This window comes from Notamacropus eugenii, chromosome 3 (assembly GCF_028372415.1).
Source record: "Notamacropus eugenii isolate mMacEug1 chromosome 3, mMacEug1.pri_v2, whole genome shotgun sequence".
Taxonomy (NCBI): domain Eukaryota; kingdom Metazoa; phylum Chordata; class Mammalia; order Diprotodontia; family Macropodidae; genus Notamacropus; species Notamacropus eugenii.
The window spans coordinates 273376150-273395231 of NC_092874.1; the positions used below are offsets into that span (position 1 = coordinate 273376150).

The 19082-nt window shown below is 36.4% G+C and overlaps 1 protein-coding gene across 2 annotated transcripts; it reads right to left on the minus strand.

Annotated features, from left to right (window-relative positions):
- Positions 1–5166: 5166 nt before the first annotated feature.
- Positions 5167–15609, minus strand: KERA (keratocan). 2 transcript variants are annotated; one of them, XM_072655554.1, is made up of 3 exons: positions 15486–15609; positions 12684–13577; positions 5167–8460 (listed from the first exon to the last, which is right to left on the minus strand). In XM_072655554.1, exons 2-3 carry the CDS (start codon positions 13567–13569, stop codon positions 8288–8290), a joined length of 1059 nt encoding a protein of 352 aa, XP_072511655.1. In that variant the 5' UTR covers positions 13570–13577; positions 15486–15609; the 3' UTR covers positions 5167–8287. The 2 variants fall into 2 exon arrangements, with proteins under 2 accessions (XP_072511655.1, XP_072511654.1); XM_072655553.1 differs by lacking the exon at positions 15486–15609 and adding an exon at positions 15262–15472.
- Between the last annotated feature and the right edge of the window lie 3473 nt (positions 15610–19082).

Here is a 19082-nt window from a genome sequence, read left to right on the forward strand (position 1 = left end):
TCCACCCTCTCTCCCTCCTCCAGAGCTGGTCTTAAAATTTATTTTGGAAAATGTTTTTATGTCATTGGAATCAGACAACTTTTGCTGAATTACATTGTGCAATACCATCTGTGAGTGAGATACTTGTCACTTTAATAAAGGAGATAAAACACAAGGACATTTGGAAATTTTTACAAATTTGCATGTGGGATGAAAGAACTAATTGCAACCAAAGAGATGTAGAAAGACAACTTCATTTTTTGGACATGTTTTTTTCTTTCCTCTGCCCACATGAAACTTGAGAACTTTTAAATATAAAACTTGGTCCTCTTGCAAACTTTTCCTTTCTTCTTGCCAGTAAGAAATGATATAATTCCTTCCAGATCTGCATTTTGTTTAACTCTAATTTCTTCTGTGTAGAAGAGGACAGGATAAATGGGTAGGAGAGAGCTGAGGAAATCAATTTGTCTTTATATCTGTTTAAAATTTAATTTTGTGGGATTGCAACTCATGCTTGGCATGAAGCCCTCATACTCATTACTTGGCATTTAACTGTTAGCCAGCTGGCTAAATTCGTGATAGCATTTGTAAGAGACACTTTTCACTGGGCCTTCTTTTTCCTTGGACTTGAGTTCTGGTTGAAATTCAAATCTCCGTTTCAAATGCTGTAGATACATATTTTTTTAAAATCATAATTCTCTGCTCTGGGACTCTTCCACTCCAGCAGTTAATTGTGCAAACTCTTAAGCTTTAAGGTAAGCAGTTCTCATTTGGTTCTCCTGAGTTCTTTCCTGAACGGCTAGAAACATCAGTTTACAAGACTTTAGTGAGATGGCTCAATATCCTAGGCTGACCATGTTGTGGTTGTCCAGTGGTTTCAGTCATTTCTGACTCTTTGTGACCCCATTTCTTGGCAAAGATCCTGGAGTGGTTTGCCATTTCCTTCTTCAGCTTATTTTACAGATGAGGAAACTGAGTCAAACAGAGTTAAATGACTTGCCCAGGGTGACACAACTAATAAGTGTCTGAGGCTGGATTTGAACTTAGGAAGATGAGTCTTTCTGACTCCAGAGCCAGCGCTCTGTGCATTGTGCCACCTACCTGCCATATTGGTGACCTATATTAATTTGGCTTACTTCATTTCATGAGGTCTTTTTTTTTTTTCAGGCATCTTCTCTTAGCAGCTGCCACACTCCTGTAGTAATAACTAAGAACTGACCTTTGTCATTTAGTCGTGTTCTTGATAGTAGGGATCCATATTTTCCCCACAATGGTTCATTTCTGCTGAAAGGCATCATTCACATCGGTCTTCGTCTGTTTCTCTGTTCCATTTTTGTTGTTGTTTTTGCATTAGAGATAATGTTTTGTAGTTTTATCCCTTTCAATATACGACAAGATAACAGAATTGGAAGGCAGCTGAAAGATCAGTTGGTTCAAACTCCATCACTGTACAGATACAAAAAATAGGGCCAGAGGAGGTAAAATTACTAAATATGGGTAGTTAGTAGTAGAGATGTGATTTGGACTGAGGACTTCGGTCTCCCAATCCAAAACTCTTTCCAATATATAGCAGCTGACTCTAATTAATCCGATCACTGATGCTGCATGTCATGGATCTGAAAGTCCATAGTATCATATTATAGCTACCCATCATTATCTGGAAAAAAAAATATGCAGTCAGACTGAACATCAGAGAAAGCAACAGAGACAGACAGTGAGAGATAATGGGGTCTGAAAATATATGCAGTATTTCACACAGGTAGTTCCCCCACCTCTGCAAAGTAGAGAGGGAGGTGCATTTATTGTCTCATCTCCTTTCAAAGGTCAAGCTTGACCATTGTAGTCACACAATAACCAGTTTTGCTTTGTGGCTGTTCTTGCTTATATGTTAGTACCTTTTTACATTGTCTTCTTGGCTCTGTTTATTCCATTAAGTGTACATTTTCCAAACTTCCATGCACTTTACATTTTATATATTCAGTTTTTTACAACACAATAATAATCATTTACTTATCATTTGCTTAATATTTATAGCAGCTCCCTTTATGGTGGCAAAAGACTGGAAATAGAGAATTTAATGATTATTAACAGGTAATGGGCATTTGCATTATTTATTAATTTATTATTTTTATTTATGTGATAATTATTGTATATTATGAAATTGTATATTTATAATTTTATTTGTAACATATATTTATTATGTAAATTATTATTATTAATTCCCCATTCCCTAGGTAACGGGCATTTATTTTGCTTACAGTTATTTGCTATTATTAAAAATTGGAAGGATAAGTTGATTTTTTAAAAATATGTTTTAATGACATCTCTTAATTTTATATTATTTTGAATTTTACATCATTTTGTTTTTTATATCATTTTGTTTTTATATACAATTTCCCCTACATTCCTTTACTCCTCCCCAGAGATCCATCTTTTACAACAAGGAACAAAACTATAATAATATTAATAACACTAACAAAAATAATAATAAACTGTGAAAGGAGTAAAAAAAATGAAAGAAGAGAAAAAATTGAAGTAAACTCATCAACACATTGAAAAAATCTATTGTTTTAGCAAGATTCCACACCCATAGACCTTCACTTCTGCAAAGCATCAAAGGGAGGTGTCTTCTTATATCTCTTCTTTTGGTTAGGCTTAGACATTACAATTTCAAAATAGTCATGTTATATTTGTATTTTACATATATTCATAATCTGTACAATAAATACATTCATAATATTTGTAATATAGTTCTGCATTCTGAGTGCTTCACCTCTTTATCAGGAGGTTTGCAGAATGACTTCATGATAAATCTCGTGGAGTCAAAGTTGGTCATTTCATTCATCAGAGAACTCAAAGTTGTCTTTATGGTATTGTTGGCATTATTAAAATTGTCCTAATTTTAAGGGAGTTTATCGCTTGGGCAAAGTTGTATGCCTCTTGTACCAACCTATTTTTTTTTTAAAAACATTTATTTAATTTTAATTTATGGAATAAAATAAGCATTTATAATAAAAATATATTTTCAAGTGAAATGGCAAGGTATTCATTCCCTTTCCAGTTTTTTTTCCACTAGCTCTCCTTTTTATTCAAGTTTTTCATCAAGTACTTTCATTTCATTTTTTAAAATTGAGCCTTTTTTTAAAAGTTTTGCTTTATCTCTTTAAGGAATTCTAGTTGAATCTGTGTCGTAGAGGTATTTTAATTTGAGATTTTGCTTAAAGATAATTTGAAATCATTGTCTTCTGTTACCATATCTTTTTAACATGTTGGAACTTTATTTGCTCAGTCATCTTTCAAGCCCTTTCCTTTCTTTGGACTTGATTTTAAAGTCAGGCTCTGAGTATTTCAAGAGAGAGGGTCTGGGCTAGTCCTATCACTCCTTTCTAAGAATATTGAGTTTTGTATTATTTCTAGGATCTCGGGAACAACTCAGGCTGGGGGCCTCCCAACTTTCAGCGTGTCCAAACTAGTCTGATTCAGAGCAAAGCCTGTTGCTCTATTTTTGGGATCCTAACCACATCCTATTGCATACATATGAATTTCCTTCTTGCTGAGTACACTGCATATGATCTGCAACACTCCCTGCCCTAGTATATCACCCCTGAGTGCAGGTTGCCTCCTAAGCATTTACTGAATTTCAGATCCCAAACTGCTTAATAGACAATAAAACTTCCAGATGACACCTGTTCCTGTACCCTGCAAGAGGCCCAGTTACCTGGTATGGGTCTGAGACCCCATACTGTTCATTTGTACAGCTTTTCCCTGTTCTGGAATGCTGTTTGTCAGACCCCATCCTCATTGTTCATTGACCTTTCCGTCTGCATCCTTCTGTTGACCTGCACTGGAAAATCAACTCATGTTTTTTTTTTTGTTTGTTGTTTCTCCATTAGGATTTGGTCTGCCCTCCCTCCACTAAGTTTTTAATTTCTCTCTTTACATGCTACTTTCTTTTAGAAGTGTTAGGACTTTGTCATACCATGTGAAATTTTCCATCACAAAATAAACATCTATTTACCATAAAAAATAGAATTGCTTAATATGAAATATATGCTCACTTAGCAACATTATAAAATAAGAATGATGATGATGATGACTAACATTTATATAAAACTTCCTATGTGCCAGGAACTGTGCTAAGCACTTTATAATAATTTTCTTTTTATGATCCTCACAATAACTCAGAGAGGTATATAATATTCTTATTTTACAGATGAGGAAATTAAGGATCACAGGTGATACCTTTCCCTGTATTCTACTGTGGCCCTATTCTCCTTCATAGATTTATGTCATAAATTTAGAGCTCAGAAGGATCTCAGAGGCCATTTAAACCAAACCTCTCATTTTACGGATTAAGAAACTGAGGCTAATGGAGAAGCAACTTGCCCAAGGTTATGCAGGGTAGGGGACATCCGATCTGGATTTGAACTCAGGTCCTCTGATTTCAAATCCAATGATTCCTCTGCTGTACCGCACTGTTCCTTGATTATTGCTGTACTTGATGATGATTTTTATGTGGCTTTTCTTTAAGGTTGTTTCCTCAACCCCTTGCCCACCCCTGCTAATTTAACCCCCTACCAAAAAAATCTCATATTCTTTCCAGAAACTGGTGTATGTATAGGTCCATTTATTTATGAATCTTTCTATCTGCTCATTCTCTTATTTGTTTGCTTATTTATTTATTTGCCTTTTTGGTCATTTACTCATTCATTAGTTTATTTATGAAGAATAACTATTCATCAGCCATCAAGTATCAATGAAACACCTACTATGTACCGGCCATTGCTGCAGATAAAAATACAAAAGCCGTGTGACCCTCAAGGAGCATAGCATTAACTACGTGTGCACATAGGTGCCGGTAAGAGTAATTACCATAGCACCTTCAAAATAAGGAATTTGAATTACAGACTTATAACAAATAGTTCCCATCTCTTCAGTGTTAAAGCATAGCTATGTGTCTCAGTTGAGAGCGCCAGACTTGGAGGCAAGAAAACTCATCTTCTTGAATTTGAATCCACTTAGCTAGCAGTGTGATCATGGGCAAGTCACTTAGCCCTGCTTGCCCCGGTTTACTCAACTAAGCTGGAGAAGGAAACGGCAAACCACTCCAGTATCTTTGCCAAGAAAACTTCAAACTGAGTCACGAAGGGTCAGACATGACTTTAAGTGATTAAACAACCACAAAAATTCAGTGTTAATAGGATTTTTTTTATTGTTTTCACTCTAAATGCATTATTCAATACGTAATGTTAATATTGAATTTCTGAAAAGCAATAACACATTTGAAAACATAAATTCTACAATTTTTCATTTTCAGAAAAGGGATGAAAATATTATAAGGGACTAATTCCCAACCTGGATGATGTTAAACTTTACCCTATTCATAAAATATATTGTAAGACTTACAGGTGGGCTAATAGGAGATGAATGTTAGAGCCTTTAGTAGCCCCAGACAACTATTTTCTAGATTCTGGATTTAGAGCTGGAAAGGATCTTAGATACCCTCTAGTTCAAAAGGTCTATGGTGGTCCTAAAGCCTTTTTTAGAGGGCCCATGAGTACACAAATATTTCCATAATAACAACATGGCAAATGTCAATAGATATAGCCAGGGGTTTGCTGGTAAATATTTAACAAGTGGCTCTCTGAAAAAAATCAGTGACACATTTTAAAGTTCAATCTGAATAATTCACATTTTCTCCATCACTTTCTTCACGTTAAAAATCAACAAAACAATAAATAAAACCTTGATATGTAAGGTTTGCTACTTTCTGAGCTGTAAATACTCACACTGAAAATTTAACAACTGGATCTCACAAGCTAACTCCTGCACCTCTGGATAGAACTCATATAAACAAAAGCTCTTCAGGCAGCCCTCAATATTTTTTAAAAGAATGTAAAGAGGTCATGAGGCCAAAAAAGTGTGAGAACTACTGCTCTAGTCTACCCCCTCATTTAAATACAAGAAAACTGAGGGCCAGAGGTTGTGACTTAGCCAATGTCACATAGTGGTCGAGGCATCTGATTCTAAAGGTAGCATTCTTTCCAGCCATGTGTGGTCTGAAATGACAGCAGAGGTCTAGAATCATAATGAAGAATCCTTGAATCTGAGGCAAATTTATTTTAGGAGATGGTAGCCAAGATGACAGTCTGGCTATGCGAGTAATTAGGCCAGTAGAGGGGAGGGGGGAGAGGACAGGTCATATGAGATGGAGAAGGAGGAAGATGATGACAGGGCTTCTTGTATTTGTTTCACAGTATATTGGAAAGAGCCCTACCTCTGGGGGCAGATGCTCAGGTCCATGTTAACCGTTTGATACTTAATCCCCTCCCAGATAAAGGAGTTGGACCAGATGCCCAATATGATTCCAGATTGAAAAGCTTATGCTTTAAATAGCTTTTGAAAGAAAAATGAATCATTTTAACCTGGATTTCATCTACATTACCTTAATTATGTGGTACAATCTTATCAATAAAACCATATTCCTTTGCTATAAGATATGCATTGTATTCATTGCATATCAGGGTAATGGAATGAATTCTGTGGTTGGAATCAGCAGTCTTAAAACTGCTCCTCACTGTGTGTTTTACATCATATATACATCACTTCTGTTCTCTTGGGCTCAATTTCCTCATCTGTAAAATGATAGAATTGAACTTTCTGGTGCTCAAGGTCCTTCCAGCACCAAATATGTGATTCCTCAAAGGCTATGCTAAATGACCCAAAGCTCTTGCGACTCCTGCAAGATAAGTTTCTAATAGAGAATCATCTCTATAGTGCTATAAGACCTTCCTTCCTTCCTTCCTTCCTTCCTTCCTTCCTTCCTTCCTTCCTTCCTTCCTTCCTTCCTTCCTTCCTTCCTTCCTTCCTTCCTTTCCTTCCTTCGTTTACTTCCTTATTTCCTTCCTTCTTTTTTCCATCCTTTCCTCCCTTCTTTCATTTTCCTTCCTTATTTTCCTCCTTTCCTGCCTTTTTCCTTCCTTTGTTCCTTCCTTTTTTTCTTCTTTTCTTCCTTCTTGCCTTACTTCCTTCCTTCTCTCTCTTTTTTCCTTCTTCCCTCTCTTTATTTCTATCTTTCTTCAAAAACACATGAAGATGGGCTACCAAGGCACTGTGTTTGTAAAGCAAATACATCAATTGAGTTACAGATCACACAATCATCACTCTAGGATTCTTAATTACTCCAACATATCACAGATAAAGAAACTGAAGCCTAGGAAATTTAAATGACATGCGCATGGTCACATAATTGATAAGAAGCAGATCTAAGAAAGAATCTCATAGGTTTAATAATATTTGGAAAGTGCCTGACACACAATAGGCACTTAATGCTTGCTCTCTTTCCTTTTTCTGACTCCATAGCCAACAGCCTTTGGACTGTGCCACATGTCTTTGTATTGTACCATGGTGTCTCCTGGTTTTTAAGTATTTTTAATAAGAGTATCTATATGGAATTTCATGCTGTGAGAGGCAAGATTGTGAGGTGTGAAAACTATTCATTGCATTTAGAATCAGATCTTGGTTCGAATCCTGGCTGTTACGTTTACGATCTCTGTGACCTGGATAATAAGACCCCTCAGCTTTTTGAAGCCTGCTTGCCCATTTTCAAGATGAAGGAGTTAGACTAGCTGCCCTCTGAGGTCCTTGCCAAATCTAAATCTATGATCTTATCAAATATTTATCCAATTTTCTAACCATTCTGTGCTAGATCATTTTGAAGCTAAATGACGTAATAGTGAGATATGAAAAGTGTTTACCAGTAACTTTTCAGCATCTGTTTAATACAAAGAAACTACTATTTATCTCTTAATTACCTTTATTTATTTACTCCGCCATCATTCCCTCACTCTTTTTAATCCATGCGTAAATAACCTTTTTCAAATATGAATATTAGCATGCACATATACATATAGCCTTCCTTTTCTCAATCAGCAATTTAATTGCAAGTGTTGAAAGTTAATTAGCATCATAGAAAAAGAGAAAAGTAAAGGGCACAATATTTTAGAGTACAGAGATGGTCATAACAACTCTGCTTTATAAATTAAAAATAAAACAAGTTAAAGCGACCTGGCAGGTATTGTGGTACTTGTGTTTTTCCCATTAAAAAAAAAAAAACATACACCACTAAACTTTGTAAATCAAAAAAACAAAGAAAATAAAACAATAAAAATATAGAGTCAGTAAAAAAAATGAATAAAGGGATATCAATCTCTACCTATGAAGTGTAATAAACTTTATATCAGAACATTGACTCTCTGTAAACCCCCTCCCAGGATGACTGAGGGTGGGGGTGAGGGAGGAGAGGACTTTAAATGACAACATACTGAAGGAGCCTGAAGCAGACCATTAAGTCCATTGGGATTGGGGGCTTGATCTCATTTCCATCCAGACGAAGGTAGCGGAGGCGGGGTCCATCCCTGAAGGAATCACGCATTCCTGCCATAGAAGGGATGGCTGGACACATCACTGAGCCATTAACACCTGTACAGGTAAAAACAGTATGAGCAGTCATGGGTTTGATTCCATAAACACACATGTGCCATTCACATACACACACACACACACACACACACACACACACACACACACACTCTCACCACTTTTCTCCAAAAATACAAGATAACAATCCATATGTCTTTAGAAGATTTATTCTAGTTCAAAGATTCTTACTTTGGAATCTGTGAACTTATCAATATTTTGATAACTAGATTTCTGTATAATTGGTTTCCTTTGGTATCCTATGTATTTATTTTATGCAATTTGAAATACTCATCTGGAAACATTCAATAAGGTTTAACCAGACAGCCCACAGGATCCAGGACTCACACACATGCACACACACACATACACACACACACAAACACAAATAAAATAAAAAGTCCTGTTCTAGATTATATAAAGCACGAGGTGCTGTAATGTATAGAACACTAAGCCTGGAGTCAGGAAGACCTGAGTTCCAATCTGGCCTTATACACTCATGAGCTGTGTGACCATAGGCATATCACTTAACCCTGTTTGCCTCAGTTTCCTCAACCATAAAATGAGCTGGAGAAGGAAAGAGCAAAGCACTCTAGTATTTTTGCCAAGAAAGCCCTAAATGGGGTTACAAAGAGCTGAACACAACTGAACAACAACCAAACCTCTTAATAAACTTCATGTGTAGATTTCTGGTGATAACCTTCTCCCAACTTAGCCAAAATGGTCCTGAAGCAATAAGCACACATCTCATGAATGATACACAATAGAAAGAAATAAAAGCATTGTCTTTGGAGCCAGTGGAATTGGATTCAAATCTTATACATTCTGTGTGACATTGCACAATTCATTCAATCTTTTTACATCTGAGTTTCTGCATCCATCAAAAAAAGGTAGTGACTAAAGGGTCTATGAGATTTCTTCTATCTCTCAACCTAGTATCCCATGATTCAATTTGCCATTCTGAAACTTAACCTCCCTGTACTTCAATTTCCCTCATCTGTAAAATGATGATTTGGAGGGGTGAACTAAAGGATTTCCAAAGTCTCTTTTGGGTCCAAATCTATGATCCTAGGATCAGTGTATTACTCAAAACCTCTTTTTAGTGGATAGAAGAGCTTTCCTTTCACGAGGAGCTTTTAGAACCTAGAGTCCTTTGAATGTTACAATGAGACCTCAGAATAGATAGGTCTTCAATGAAGGAACAAGTAGCTAGAAAAATAGTCTTGATTCCCATCTTTGACAGCTCTTTCTTCTATGTAAATCAAGTTAATGATCATCAAAATTAACATTTAATTACAGCTTTATGACATAACTCATTTCACATAATTTTATTTTTAAAAGTCCTTTACTTACCTGGGAGATGAGTAGTATGAGTCTTATTTTGCCCCATTTAATAGATGAGAAAAATGAGAGAGGTTATATACACAGCTTTTATGTATCCCTGGCAGAACTTAATTTAGCCCTTCTTAACACCAGACTCAGTCTTTTATCCACCATACTATGCTGCTTCTCAAGAAATATTTGGTAAGTGAATTCATTAGTGGATTAGTAAATGAATTAGAGTTTCAAAACCAGGCTAGCTGAGGAGAAAATGCTTAAAGTTTAGGGAAGAAAATGTGATTTCATTGACAATGAAAACTCCTTCTGGCATCTTCTAATCTTAGACAACCACCTAGAACAGTGAAAGATTAATGTCAGGGTCACACAGTCAATATATGTGAGAGATTCCTTCCCACACTTCAAGCCCAGTTCTCTAACCATGGTACCACACCATCCCAAGAAGATTGCTTTATAAATATGCCTACATTCCAACCAGTAGGATGCTACTAATCTTTTCTTTAATCAATGTTTTTAATTAAGATATCATTAAAAAATTAATCAACAAAAGCCGGAATCCCATCATTTTAGTATTTTTAATTGAAAAGTTTACTCTTGCCAAAAAATAAATTGGAAAGACCCCAATGGCAAAATATTTCTTCAGTTTTTTGAGGCATTTAAGATGAAAAAAATAATGGAAATTTCTCAGATCGGTGACCATGCTGGATGCCTACTTAAGCAAACATTTCTAGTCTTACAAGGGATAGAACAAAGTACAGTTTCACCAACTGAACAAAACTCAAAAGTCTGAGTCTATGGGAAAGTCATTTCTTAGCCTCCAACACAACTCAGCTCAAATTGCTGAACTGTTACATGGAAAGAACACTGTGTTTGAAGTCAGGAGTTGTAGGTTTTCAATCTGGCTCTAACATTTACAAACTGTGCAACCATAGAAAATCATCTGAACTTGGTTTCACCTAGGAACAATACAGAGAAATTCAATTTTGATCATTAACTCTAGTTAGAGAAATACACTCCATCTCATATATCTGAAATTCCCTTCCTCCTCACCTCCAATGTATCCCTGGATTCCCCAGAATGACTCCTAGATCCTCCTCAATGTAGAGATTCTGAGATTCTCTGCAGCACCTACTATATTATGTATTAGATATCAATGTGAGGGCCAGCTAGAAGGCAGAGTGGATAGACCACCAGCCCTGGAAGCAAGGAGGACCTGAGTTCAAATGTGGCATCAGAAATTGACTAGCTATGTGATCCTGAACAAGTCACTTAACCCCCTTTTGCATAAAAAAAGATGACAATGAAAGACTGTCTGCTTAGATTTAGTCAAAGTCTATAGATAGTAAAGTATTGGTAATGCTGGGGATCTACCTATCTATCCCATAAGGTTATTAAATGATCAATGAGATGTGAAGGATTTTCCAAATCCACATTAGGGTGGGATCCAGGTGCCATCTATTGTTTCTATTATTATTCTAAAATGATTTTCTTAAAGATAGCTTATATTAACTTTACCACAGAGCACAGCCTTCTGATAGTTTAACCTTCTAAAACATTTTTAAAATTATTTACACATATTATGCGTCTATGACTCCAGAAGATATGTCATATTTTCTTAAAATATAGAATCGTCTTGGCTTATATCCCAGTTCTCCATTCTCTGTCTTTCCTCTACTTACGCCCTTAACAGAAGGCAAAAGAATGTAGCTTAACTAGGCTCTGGTGTTAGTGCCCTCAACACATGCAGGGCCAGGCCTGGCCTTGTGCAGAATTACGAAGGTAAAGGAATTTTTCCTTAAAGTTTTTAGCATACTCATTCCCTATATTCCCTACCCAGAAGCAAATCTTCTTCATCAGTCTCTCAGAACAACCTTACAATTTTATATTTTGACCAAGGTCCTTCTCCCCTCAGGGTAAAAGAATAAAAAATAATAAATTTTTTAAAAGTTGAGAAAAAGGAATGTCTGACTTATTCACACTGAAAGGCAGAGCAATATAGTTGATTATGTGTTAGACTTGGAATCGGAAAGGCCTGGGTTCAAATCCTACCTGAGACATTTTACTAGCTGCGTGACTCCTAAGCAAATTCACCTCTCTCCACTTCAGATCTTCCATCTTTAAAGTGAGCAGGCAGAACTTGATGACCTCTAAGGTTCTTTCTAGGAGGCAGTAAGGGGATTTTCTGGAGTTTAAAATAAAGTTAAAGATGCCTTTGCCCTCAATGACTTTTATTTCTAAAATTACATGACTTAGAAAGTTACCCCCATACCTATTCATATTACTATCTCTGCCTGAGTCATATCCCTCAGAAGGAATCTATCTAGTCTAAGGAACTCAGAGCCAGAAGTGTTCAGTTTGGGATCAATAAGGCAGATAGTCTACTGACCCAAAGGAGCAGGCTTCCCCTTTGTTAGTTTATAAGAGTCAACTCTTCAAATTCCAGTTCAGATGGTGGAATTAAAAAGATATCTTTTAAATGAGCAGTTAAAGACAATGAATCTCATAGGCATAAGTTCAAAGAAAATATGGTAGGCACTTGGAAATCAGAAATAGAAATTTTCTTCAATGCAAAAGGAAAACAAACTGTTTCCATGATAATCACTTACATGCACAGACACACACACCACACACAATTATTGGCACCTTTCACTTTTAGATATTTATATTTCCCCTCCCCTGAATCTTTCTTCTCCCCTCTCAAAGAGCTAACCCTTATAACAATAATTTTTAAATAGGATGAAAAAAATAAGCAAAATTAATCCACACATCAAAAAAGATGTTACATACAATGTTCCATATTTGTGAACCTCCAACTCAGAAGAAAGGTGTGTGTATGTATGTATGTGTGTGTGTGTGTGTGTGTGTGTGTGTGTGTGTATTTCACTTACTTCTGATTCTGTTATGATCAAGGTGGAGATGCTCAAGGTGAGCACTGATTCGTGGAACTTTGGTGAGTCGATTGTGAGATAATTGTAGATCTAGAATTGAAGAGACATCAAAACCATTGGTGGGGAGGCCTCCATCTGATAATTTATTATAATTGAGCCTCAGGAAAGCCACCTTGGGGATCACGTTGAAGTAATTTTCTGGTATCCCCTCGATAGAATTGTTGTCCAAAAATAGTTGCATGGTATTGGCAGGTAACCGGGGTGGCATATTCTTGAGGGCATTTTGGGCCATGTTGAGTTGTACAAGGTTCTTGAGGCCTTTGAAGGTGTCTCTTTGGAAAGCATTGTCCAAAAGTTTGTTATGTTGAAGATCAAGAAGGGTCAGATTCTCCAAGTTGCTGAAGGTCCCTTGAGGAATCCTAGAGACCTTGTTCCTTGCTAGCTGTAGCTGTTCTAAACTTCTGGGAAGTGGGGCAGGCACCTCCTCCAACTCATTATCTTCCAGAAATAAGAAAAGCAGTTTCTTCAGTTGACTCAAGGCCCCTCGCTCAATCCCATAGTTAGTGATTTTGTTTTTGTTGAGATTTATCCATCGTAGTTGGGTGGCGTTCACAAAAGGCTTTTCGGGAATGGTTTTGATCAGGTTATTTTCCAGATAAAGATACCATATTCTGGAAGGAATGGAGGGGATTTCCTTCAGGCCTCTGTTTTCACAGTATAAAGCATTGGGGAAGCTGGGAGGACAGAAACATTCTGGAGGACAATCAAAAGAGAGTGAAGTCCAGTCATCTGGATGAGTCACCTCATAGACCTGCCTTGCAATTCGAGTACATGTAGTACTGGCTACAAGTAAAACCAAGGTGATGAAGGAGAGTGTGGCTGCCATCAGGCCCCCTAGAATAAGGGAAAGGAACATTTAGCTAGATTTCTCTATCAATTTTCATCTTCAACACATTATTCTTTGTACATCCCTTTTTGTCCAGATTTATGATTTTGTCAGCATAGGGAATTCTTGGTGAGTTCCAGGGATTCCCCTACCAATTCACATTATTGTCTGCTGTGCAGATTATAGTCTTAGTAAGTCATGTCTGGTCATTGAGTGGCTTAGGGACTTTTGCACAGTGCCAGAGATAGAATTTGAACTCAGATTTCCTTTTCTCACAGTGAGCCTCCTACCTATGACTTCATGTTGCTTCTCCTGCTATATAAACTGTAGAAACACTAGTTTGGAAAATTAACTGGGGGAGGGGGATCAATCAGGTCCCAACAATTTCTCAGGATTTCTTTGAGTGCTCCCTATGTATGTGAGGCACTCTGACAGTCCAGGAGGTACAGCATGAATCTTGGAAAAGATATGGGCTAAATTATAGTATCTGCTTTCTGATCATAAATCCTTGACTACTGAACAAATAAATGAATGAACAAACAAATGAATGGTGAATGAATAAATACATTTTTATATTTTAAAAGTGATGCAATGGTAAGACAGATTATTGTAGCTAAGATGGCTTTTCCATCCCAAATCATTATTATCACATCAAACAGTTAACCTGAAAAAAAAGGAGGTGAGGATACAGGAGCCCAATGAAGTGTTCTTTTGATAACCTGAAAGCAAGGGCTTGTGTCCTTGAAAGATGGACAGGCATATGTTTTCACTTTTGCTACTAAATAAAGAGAACATCTGGCGGAGATTTTTTTCCAGGCTCTTTTTGCCTTCAACCAAAGAGAGAGAAAGATCAAAGCAAGTTTTCCCAGCTGGTTGTTAAAGCCAGGTTCTGAAAACCTGGGAAAAACCATTAATTAATTGGCTGCTCCTTCCCAAGGTTAGTTTTTCTCTTGGGAGAGCGAGGGCAGAGGTAGAATAGGGGATGAGGATGGAGGGAGGAAACCCAGAATCCCCTGTAATTTTGCAACTTCAGAATCAAGGTGGACATCCAGGATACTTAAAAAAATGTACTAATGAGCTTTCACATACTTGTTTATAGTGCAGGGTATATCTAGGCATGGTGATTTTCTCACTGATGAGAAATACATACCCAATTGGCTTCCTTTTGAACTATTAGCTTACAATGCAAAATATCTAATTTGGTCAAAGACAAAAGTGTCATAGAGAATTAGCAAAAAATAAATAAGTAAGAAAATAAATTTAAACCTGGAGGTGACATTTTAAAAAATAAATATATTGTGATGCTTTCTCAGGATATAGATAAGTGTTATGGACCCAGCATGAATATGGAAAAAACAGCAGTATTTTAGCAAAAGAACTACTCCTGGTATACTTAAAAGAGGGAAAAATAGATCTGAGTGATTGCATTTGGAAAAAACCTAAAATCACTTCCAGGGATTGAATTTGCGGTTTAGTCATTGAAAGAGGCAGTAAGTAGGGGTAAGGCTGGTTTCAGAGATGTCAGCCTTCCCAACTGCTGAATGTTGCTCTGGGCGACTTTCCAGTAAAGCAAAATCCACCACTTTTAGGGGAGACAGGGGAACCTCAATTCTCCGACCCTGTTGCCCCATCTGTGATGGACCCAAGCCTCTGAGCATTAACTATAAGCTTAAAAATACAAAAATAATTTACCTTGCTATCCAGGAATCTAGTGCGGAGTCCTGGGTCTGAGTCTGAAGGCTGTTAAAAAAAATCAGTTCTAAATCAATGATGATCTTTGAGTGGAAGCAATTGATTTTGATTTTTCTCCTCTGAGATTTTTGTTACAGAAGTCAACAAGCTCACTCTGAGCTGATCCCACGGACACCTTATTATCTATTGTTTCCAGTGTGTCAGAATTTCAGAAGACAGCCTACCTCAGATTTCTTGGACCTTCTTCTCCCTTTTTTATTGGTCACTGCTTTTTGACTGTAATAGTTCCACTCGGTTCCACATTGTCGTTTTATGAATCCAGCCTAATATGTATGCAAAAGTGTCTCCAACTTTAACCCCTCCTGCCACAACAATACCTCTGTACCTAGCCAGCATAGGAGAAGGGCATTCTGATTTGAATTTCAAGAATCTGTATCATATCCAAGCTATTTTTTTCAGTTAGTCACAGTTTAGAAGAGGCTATAACAGAAAAAAAAATATATCTTTGTGGAAACAGGTAAAAGATGATAGCTTTGATTTTGAATTAGAACACATGCAGATTTTAAGTGATTTAAACAATTTTATTTCCATAGAATCATTACTTAAATTTGATTGCAAATAATAGACAATCAATGCCCTGTGCCACTATAGAAATCTTTTGCTTGATTCCAAAATAAAACACACGTATGGTGGGTTGTTTAAAATTTTCTTTAACATTACTAGTAAAATCAATAAATTATATATACATATATTCATAATTATTTTTCATGCCTTAAGAACTGAGGATTCACTTAGCTCTAATGTTATCACCACTCAGTTACATTATTTGCTCAATATAAATGATTACATCATCCATACTGTGCATTTGATTTGGGACTGTTATTAAACCAGGATAGATTTTTTTTTCTCTTTAGTGTAAAACACATGCTTTTCATTAAGTTCATGATTTATGGGAGAGTTTGTCAAGTTTATTTTTTGCTCTTTCCCCCCTTTCCAGTATTTGTCTTTGATAAAGTCATTCATTCTTTCATCAGCCATCTATTAAAAACCTACCACATAGAAGGCACTGTGCTGGGGGACAGAAATACAATATTGAAGTTAAAAAAAAAAAAACCCTGCCTTCAAATGACTTCCATTTTACTGACTCAAGATTTAAGACGTAAGTAACAAGTGTCCTCATCAGAATTTATCAGAATTACAATCAGAATTTTCAAAGAGAAGCAACTTTGTTGATTTAATTGTATTTAATGTTTTGTCTCCAAATATTCCATATTTAAGGATTCAGAATAAGATTCAATGACAATTTGATCTTGATATAGGGACTTTTTTTCACTAAATATTAGGACTCTCTAAAAGTGAAAAGGTTACTTTTAGGGGTTGCGGGTATCTAGTCATTGGAGATCTTTGAGCAGAGGTTGATCAGTCTATTGAAATGGAGATTCATTTTGGGTTATGGGTTGGACCACTGAGGTCACTTCCAACTTCAAAATGATTTGATTCTGTGATTCTATGGAGCAGCAATTTTAGGACAATCACACCTTCTCAGCCCCTTTTCATCATGTCTTATCCTAAATCAGGACTGTTGGTATATATTTTCAAGTTAAGATGACTTGGTAATTTTGAAGAACTTTCAGGCAGTACCTCTTACTAGACCAACAAGTATTTGTGCCATGTAAAGACTATCACTTGTCTCTGATGGTTAGAGAATTACTGATATAACTAACACCATCTCTGATTGTAATTATTCTGGGTTTTGATAAGTCAGGTGTGGAATTTAAAATTATGGTAGGAGTTTCTAACAGAATCTTAGATAATTTTATATGTGTACACATACATACACACATATACACACATATATACATTTTAGTATATATATTATAATTATTACATTGTCAGTATTGATGTGTATATATGTATGTGTATATAACTATATATAGGGAGAGAGAGAGAGAGAGAGAGAGAGAGAGAGAGAGAGAGAGAGAGAGTGAGAGAGACACAGAGACAGAGACAGAGACAGAGACAGAGAGATGGATGGATGGATGAATGGATGGATGGATGGATGGATGGATGATAGATGATAGAGTAATGAGAGATTTTTTTTTTGCAAGGGAGATCAATTGGGGTGATACAATAGTGATGGGGCAGTTAGGTGGAGAAGTGGATAGAGAGTCAATGGCTTGGAGTCAAGAAGATTCACTTTCCTGAGATCAAATCCAGTCTCAGACACCTAATGAAGGTATGACCCTGAGCAAATCACTTAACCTTTTGTCTCAGTTTCCTCACCTATAAAATGAGCTGAAGAAGGAAATGATGAATCACTCCAGTGTCTCTGCTGAATAAAACAACCCATATTGGGTTACAAAGGGTCAAACATGACTTAAAGAACTGAACAACAATAAAAATAGCTGTAAGTATGGGTGTGCACTGGTCTCATTTTGATCCCCTGCTTCTGCCTGTATATCTATACATAGATATGTCTATTACCTTAATGTACAAGTTTTTCACCTGTTTTTGTGTCCTGGACTCCTTTATCAGTCTGATGAAGCCTATGAACCCCTTCTCAGAATGATAACTTTTTAAAAATTTATAACGATGAAATTCAAAGGATTACGAAGGAAGGAAAATATATTGAAATACAGTTATATAACTATAGATCTATATATGTATACCTGTATATATATATATATATATATATATATATATATAATGTAAAACTGCATTTCAATATATTTCAAAATATAGATAGATATGTATAGATATTCAACTTGTATATATAGCTGTATTTCTATATAATTTGCTTTCTTTATAATCCTATGAATTTTATTTTTATAAATTTAAAAATATTATTCTGAGAAGGTATCTGTAGGACTCCTCAGACTACTAAAGGAGTCCAGGACATAAAAATAGGTTAAACAAGGGGGAGAGGGGAAATTAGATGGCCCAGTGTATAGAGCACTGGACCTGGAGTCAGGAGCACTTAAGTTCAGATACAGCTTCAGACACTTGACACTTACCAGCTGTGTGACCTTGGGCAAGTCACTTAACCCTAGTTAAAATAAAACAAAACAAAAACAACCAATAAAAACAAACAATCCTGTATTAGGGTGATATGATAGGTGGAACCCAAAACAAATATAAGAAATGTGGTGTTCTCCTCCACCACTCCCCAACACAGAATAGCACATTCTACCAACAGTCTTTTGTATTCTTCATTCAGCTCTCTGCATCTTCCATTTTCTTTTCTCTGAAGCTCAGATAGTGACGTTATGGAAGCATTTAAAATGGTAGATAAGAACACCGAACCCATTTTGACACTCTGTCCCAGCTTCAACTCAGGGGAAGCACCACCCCCATTAGGTAATAGGGAGAAAGCTACAAATACCTTCACCTCATCTTGCACATAACCATAAAAATATAGTGAACAACTTTTGTTTTGTGTTGTGTTTGTCCTTCACTATACTTTGCCAAGTCTGGCTGTCATGGTTTCCAGAATGCCAGTGGGGGAATGTTTTCTTCTTTGTTATAAAACTCTTCTGTGGGTTATCCCCTCCCTCCTTCAATTGTGAACCTTTGGACACTGATGACTTCCTCAATCCATTCAAACTGATCAAAAGAACTTTCACTCAATAAAATGAAGCTGATAGGGTAGGACTTCTGACTCACCCAAGCTGTTGTAAGAATTAATGAGGTTCATTTATCCACTTGTCCCATCCTTGTTCATAGCACGCATTTCAGGAGTCAGAACATGGGACAAGTGCAGAACCTAGAAGACTGTGTGGTAAAATGGGAGTAGCACTAGCTTTGGAGTCAAAGCTCAAATT